At 39.9% G+C, this 7,202-nt stretch overlaps 1 protein-coding gene across 1 annotated transcript in view; it reads right to left on the bottom strand.

Moving 5' to 3' along the window:
* Window positions 1-849: 849 nt before the first annotated feature.
* GNA12 (G protein subunit alpha 12) overlaps window positions 850-7,202 on the bottom strand; it is a 32,429-nt gene continuing 26,076 nt past the window's right edge. Inside the window, exons 3-4 of the mRNA XM_065732862.1 lie at window positions 3,656-3,706; window positions 850-2,836 (exon numbers count right to left, since the gene is read on the bottom strand). Coding sequence (XP_065588934.1) covers window positions 2,267-2,836; window positions 3,656-3,706 — 621 coding nt within the window. The 3' untranslated portion in view covers window positions 850-2,266. The remainder of the gene's footprint in view (window positions 2,837-3,655; window positions 3,707-7,202) is intronic.

Below are 7,202 nucleotides of genomic sequence, written 5' to 3'. Positions count from 1 at the left end.
ACAGTAGATTGAGACTTTCAGCTGAGGTAATTATTGAGAAAAAAAACAGGAGTTGAAAGGCTTAACTCATTGGAAAACAAGCACAATATTAGTCCATTAGAAAATATAGTGAAAGAATAAAGCTCACAGCAAACTAGGAAATAAAATCAAGTCAAACTAGGAGTTGGTCAGCCCACAACTGCCTCCTCTTCTCCAGTGCCTTGGGTGAAGTGGAAGCTACTATCAGGAACTCCAAGAAAAGCCTGGAAGCGTTGGAACAATCTTACTCTTCAGCTAACAAATGGACTAGCTTAGAGAAATGAACCTTATACAATATGTAAAATTACTAGCATCACCCAGGGTTGCAACATTTACCTTTTCTAATGTAATAAACCCAAGAGTTTCTTTCATCTGAATATTTGTTGTGTGACATTTTTCTCCTTCGAGGCTAAAAATGAATAAACAGACTTGGTCCTGGCAAAAATAAGACTTGTTACAAGAAAGCTAATTCCTGTTTTAAGTTTGCTGAAATTTAAATTGGATTTTCCTGTCTGCAGCTTCTCACTGCTTCTTACCTCAGTCCCATGTCACGTAACACCAACACAGCCATGTCTCTTCTACTCTGAAGCTGCATAACGAAAACCCAGAGATTGCTACAGTAGGAAACCACACAGACACACTGATACGGACATCTGCAGGCTTCAGAGGGGAAGAAAGATTCCAGATTTCATCCAAATTTAAATCCTGTTCCGTTGTCCTTTCATGTGTTTTAGACCACGTTTCCCACGGGATCGCCAGCTGAAGTAAAACACTGCTTGTTTTGACATGCCACGGCAGTATTGGTGGGGGAAAGAACTCCAGGGAATCCACTGCCTTTGTAAGGGTTCAAACAGCCCTTCAGGTTTTATTCTCAGATAAAAGCTATGACAAAAATTGCACAGTAAACTATGTTTGAAAGTTACCTAAAGAATAGCACTACAGTGCTCAGAGAAAAAGGCAGGTCGTAAGGTTGTTCACGTATCCCACTGTAATAGAAAAGATCTGATATGTCTGTACACAGAAAAGGCACCTGATAGTTACACAGATTGAGAGCTAAGAAATGAACAGTTCATATCAACGTTTTTCATAGCCTCTTGCAATTTTATACACAAACCATTGCCCCAAATGGGCAACTCCAACCTTGACTGTACTCAGAATTACATGTACATTACTACCAGCTAAAGATCCCATTAAGACACAGATTAAGGGCTAATGTGACAGCAAGATCTTGCTGTCCAGACACATCAGTGCAGCTGTAAAACTGGGATCTCTAGAGCGTTCGGTCTTCCTATACAGTCAGCTGATGGCAGCTAATCAAACAGCTGCTGTACTACCAAAACCTTTGCATAAGAGTTTAATCAGCTTTCGAACTTGCAAATATAGGTGAAGCCCTGCCACATGATCCTGAACCTTCACAACTACTGCCAAACTGCAGGTGTGAGAACAGTGCTGGATTTCCATGAAGTACATCTCACCTGCTGTGCACATACAGGGTCAGGTGCTCTAGCACAGGCTGCTTCACCAAGGAAATCAGATTCCCCATGATGTAGTAATACCTTTTACACATAGTGCAAAATAAGCCCTTCTCCAGCAAGGCCTTCACTTCCCATCCAATTTACTCCAACATGGGTTTCCTTGAACAGTTTTTAAACTTAAGCTTCAGGAGACTCATGCAGAACCTTCAGACAAGAGCTGTGCATCCACCTTAATTAGTAGATTCCAGATCTGTGGCAAAACCGAACTGCACATCAGACCTGGTTACACTCCTAGTGTTAAGAATGGAAGTTCCATTAACATTCTCCAATACAGCTACCAATCTCATTACATTTAGGTTAGTTTGATCAATTCAGCACCTCCAAACTACAAAAAAGGCAGATTGTGTGACTAGTGTCTCTGAGAAGTAAGTATATCCATTTAAAACAAAGTGTCTTCCATATGTGGTTGGTCAGAGATTGTTTTTTGTTTTCTAAGAAGGCAGAAGGTGGTTGTGTTACTCAGCATTCCAAACTAGGTACAGAACCTACAACAGCCACGTTTCAGTAGTGTTTCTAGTCCAAATGATTCAGTAGCTAACATCAACATTGACTCCTTCGGCCTATAGCTCCTCTGTTTTGACTGGCTAGTTTACAGCATTCCTGAGCCAAGTAAGTAGCATGGGTCCTACACCCCATGCAAGGGCCATAAAGAAAGGATAAACATTTTGATCTAACCCTCCAGCAAATTTTAACAGGACATGGACTTCTCTCCTTCACTGCAACATAATATCCTTCAGATTCTCTTGAAGGATGGTGTCCTTCACAGCATGAAACACAAAACGGATGTTTTCAGTGTCTATGGCAGTGGTGAAGTGATGGAAGAGTGGCTTACTACGGTTTCTCCTCTTTCTGTCAAAGCACTGCACCAGATAACGTTGGACATCATCTAGCCTGTGAGGGTCACCCTTGAAGTCCGAGAAATACTTCTTAATGCTGACAGTCTTTACCTTTTCTACAAGAAGATCCATCTTGTTGAGGAACAGGATAATAGAAACATTAAAGAAAAGCTTGTTATTGACTATTGTCTCGAAGATATTCATGGACTCCACAAGTCTGTTTGTGCGTCTGTCTTCCATGAGAACCTGATCGTATTCACTGGAGGAAACCATAAACAAAATTGAAGTTATTCCATCAAAGCACTGGAACCACTTTTGACGCTGAGATCGCTGTCCACCAACATCCACCATCTTGAAAGGTATTTTTTTAATGATGAAATCATGCTCTACTATTCCCTTGGTAGCTTTTCTAGCCAACAAAATATCTTGCTTGCTGGGGAAATAATTCTGTAAAAGAAATGAAAAGAATGTAAAAAAAAAAAAAGTACTGAATGAGAGAAAAAAATCAGCCAGAGACCCTTTTTAGTTTTAACTACCAAGTGAAGGATGCATATCCAACTAAAAATAATGGGTTGCTGAAGGACCTAAGAAAATAAAGTACTATCACTTCTGTTTATATTCTCCTTGCTTTGTATTTTCAAGCTGAAGACTATTTTACCTTTATGAGTTTCTTAGTCACAGCACTATTACCATTTAGGCACTGCTCTGTAAGGCAGACCTCCAAAATGTCACTGAACTGAATTTTCTTATTTTTCATAGTCTGTTACTCTCCTAGGGTATCTTGCAAGTTTTAGTGTCAGTTCACAGTCTATGACCAGTGATTACAGCAACACACCCTACTGCAGGACGTGGTTCAGGCCACCAGTGCACATTGTTCATGAACAGTCACCTTCCCCTTTCCTCCAAGTCTCCTGCCAGATGTTTCCATTGCTGATTTTGAATTTTACAGTAGTAAACGTTTTACTTGGTAAGGTTTAACTTTGCTGCTTTTAGTCAAACCAGTCATCAGATCCCCAAGAAGAAAATGAGCTCCAGAGGCTACACGGGAGGGCAAAAGAAATTATTTGCATAAAAGCAGCTTCCATAAAGAACGTTTATCTACCAGAAAACATTAATCAAATACTAAGCTTCAGTTCCACAAGGCGAGAGTTTACTATTTCTAAAGAGCCTTGATGAAGTTTTTAATAAGACTTTTTATTATTATTGTTAAGACATTAACTACAGCACATCCAGGCTTTCTGCTCAGAAAGTGAAGCTATATCTCACCAGCTGACCGATCCGATCCAGGTTATCCAGGAAATACTTCACTGATTCACCCTGGAGAAGGAGAGAGAGGAAATCATAAATGGAAGTTTGGGCTACACCTTGTTACACTTAAGGGGCTGCAGCAATACAGTACCACAGAGTCGAGCTCACACAAACTGCTGACTTAAGTGGAGCTGCTATAATGGGTTACTGATGCATAGGTAAAGTAATATTTTTCTTAATTCTCTGTTACGTGTAGAAAAATCAAAGTTGAATAGAAAGCTGAAAGAAATGCTCCAAGGAAATCCTTATAATGAAAAGGAAGCGTTACTGAAGGCAGTACTTTGCTTTGGAGTAAATAATTAGGTTTTTCATCCCTTGTACAATGAATGTACTGACACTAGGTGGGAGTGAAGACGAACATCTTCATTAGAAACTAATGTACTTTGCTCAAAATTCACAACAGTGAACAAAGGCATATCCCACAGTGGTTGACACCTCATTAGAAAAGCGAAAGACTGAACTCACCCACAATTTGTAATCGCTTAACCTAGACTTGTTCACCAAAAAGTAAAACAGGAGCATTCTGAAAGAATTCCTTGGCTACGTGTAGTTCCCCTTCTAAAAGGCTCAAGGGCTTTAATGACCAATTTCTACAAAATCTCTTTGCAGTTATACTGTAGTATAAACCATATTTAGAAGTAATTTATTTTTATGCAAAAATGCACTTTTTTGTTTTTAAGGACTGTTTGCCTACATGTTACATTCAAATCAAATGCCACTTTGCACTGCCAAAATTGACAGTAGGTGCCCTTACCAAGTTACTAATTGAGAAGAACGCTCTCAAAATATTATCTCATAGATTCCAACAGCAATATAAAACCTTAAACCTAACATTCCCCTCCATACCATAGGCCTGAGACAGTGGAATAAAACTATTCCACTCCAGTACAGCTTGAAACTGATGCCAACACAACAGTTTATTCTGAAGAATCAGAATGGAGCTCAGAGGATTCAGTGTACTGCACAAGTACATACTTCCAGCATCAGGCACAGACAAAAAGGAGCCACAATTTACTATTTCTTCACAGTTAAAACTGGAGTTCTCCTTTCATAAAAGAGAGAATGTATTTTTAGCTTCCATTTATCACAAAGCTTACATTTATCACTAGCAGAAAAAAGATGACTATTTCCAGAGGTGGGGGGAAGCTTCTAAAGAACAATTGCTCTAAGAGCTTCCTTACAATCATGAATTTTCATAAGGTGAAAGTAATTTCCTGTATTTTTTGGCACTATTTGGGATCAGAAGAGGTATCACAGACCGCATGAATAAGAAAAAAGGTCTTCCTGTGTTATTACTCTTAGGAGAGGGGAGAGCCCAAAAGGAAAAGGTCACCAGGGGGGAAAACAAAACAAAATGCAAACCCCACCTTGTCTATCAGTTGTGTTTTGTCCTACACCACGCTTTTAAATGTGCAACAAGATGGCAAATGGACCGTCAGTGAGGCAACTTGTTCCTTTTTCTGTGCAGCTGCTCTGAGGGTCCTTGCCCTGTTCCTATAGCCTCCCACGCTGCGAACAGGAAACAGCTGTATGCACGTACACTGCTGCGATACACAAGCAAGTTCACCTGATTTATGGCTTTTCCCTGACTTATGGCTTGTGCCTCCCCCCTTTTCCTGCTTCAGTTTGACGTTTTGCACATTTATAACAAGGTAAGAAAATAATGTAATTATTGAAAAAAAAAATAACGTTCATTTCTACAACCATTTAAGGAAAGCAGACTTCCCTAGTTTCCTGTAATACCCTTCAGGATGTTGTAATTAAGCCAAATAATTAATTCTGGAAAATTTTGAGCAGTAATTGCAAAATATTTGGATAGCCAAAGTCAGATTGTTGGAACAGGTGTGATCAACATACGAGCGGACTGACAGATCTGAAGATGCCTGCTCCACTCCAGCACAGAATTCTGAGATACTCAGTACATATGCCAAAATATCTGCTTCCAGTCAAAGCAACAACCCAACCCCCTCCAGCTCCAGAGGGTTCAGAGCTAAGAATAGCTCAAAACATTAAAAGCAGACAAACCTGAAGGAGGGGAAAGCAACAAAACACACGCAGACACTGAAAACTCCCTGCTTCTAACGACCATTCCCCGATTAAAGCATGGATGCAGTTCCTCCTCCAAGGACTTGCTGTTCAACCTCCATCTACATTTCAGTCTGATTCACAGACGTGCTGCTTGCTTCTGAAGGGAAGGGTGGGGGGCACATTGTGGTTCACCAAGTAGGCAGCACAGACGAATGCATTGGAAGGATATAACATGGAGTTTATTTGAATGGGAGAAATAAGGAAGCTCCAAGTGTTAGGACTGCTTTACACTCAACATTTTGATTGCAATAATTGCATTAACTGAACATTCATTTAGCTTTTAACATTTTCCTTGCACTCCAGGTGAAACAGAAAGTAATATTAATCAGATCTCTAAGTTATTGAGCTTCCTATCAAGCCACACTTGAATGCAGTCTTGAATCCCACCAATAATTTATTATTTATGCAAAGAGCACTCATGTTTTGGGAATTTTATAAACCTATTTAACAAACGTGGATATAAAGCACATACAAATAGTTTAAGAATAGGTCAAAGCAGGTTTTCTATTTAACAAATACGGAAGCCAATTAGTACCAGCTGCCCTTCGCGTGTTGAGCTATTTTTCTCAGGAAGGCATTGGAGAAAAACAACTTGTGTTTTTTTCTTTTTTTCCAGCATAAATGTAGGGTTTCTCTAAAGTCACCCAGCCTCTCATCTGTGTTCAGACACGGGCTTAGTGCTTCCTTTTCCACATCCCAGCCAGTGACCGTGGGCTCGCCAGCAGGATTTGCTATAGAAGCAGTGGCAAACAGCAGCTACTATTTGCAATTAATATTACAAACTGTTTTAATGGTTCTACTGAGGAAAACAATCCAATCTATTTTGAACTGTGATCACAGGCAGCAAAATGGTCCAACTGCTTGATTTCTATCATTTATGTATTTTATATTGTACTGAAATAGGAAAAAGTAATTTTTTTTTCTTTGCTCTTCAATAGTCCCCAAGTGAAAATGCTATCGTCCACCTATGTTCAGAGCTGCCTGAAGGGGCACCTTATTAGTACACAGGAGCACAGCATGGACCACCAGCCTTCCTTAACTTCTTGCTCTCCACACAAGTTACCACAGACACTCGGGTGATTCATTCTCCCACTGCTAATCTCTTCTCCCTCTGCAACACATATCCTCTGAGTAACAGCTCTGCCAAGTGGGACCAAGTGAAGGGTAAGAGATGCTGTTCCCATTGTTCAGCAGGATGAGTCACTGCACATCTGGGAATGGGGAATCAAGATGCACAAACAGAAGGCCTAAAATGAGCCCACGAGCTCTACAGTATAACATCACCATTGGCTTTTATTTTCAATTTTTATTTTCTTCTAATTGCCCTATCTTTGGTATACAGCTTGGTGAAGCCATAGAAAACAGTACAGTTTACTTAAAAAGTAACTAGTAGAGGAGAAAGGGAGACAAATGTAAA

Source organism: Cyrtonyx montezumae, unplaced genomic scaffold, assembly GCF_038088225.1.
Source record: "Cyrtonyx montezumae isolate F1298 unplaced genomic scaffold, pur_monq_1.0 scaffold_16, whole genome shotgun sequence".
Lineage (NCBI taxonomy): Eukaryota > Metazoa > Chordata > Aves > Galliformes > Odontophoridae > Cyrtonyx > Cyrtonyx montezumae.
This window is presented reverse-complemented; position numbering and strand designations above follow the sequence as displayed.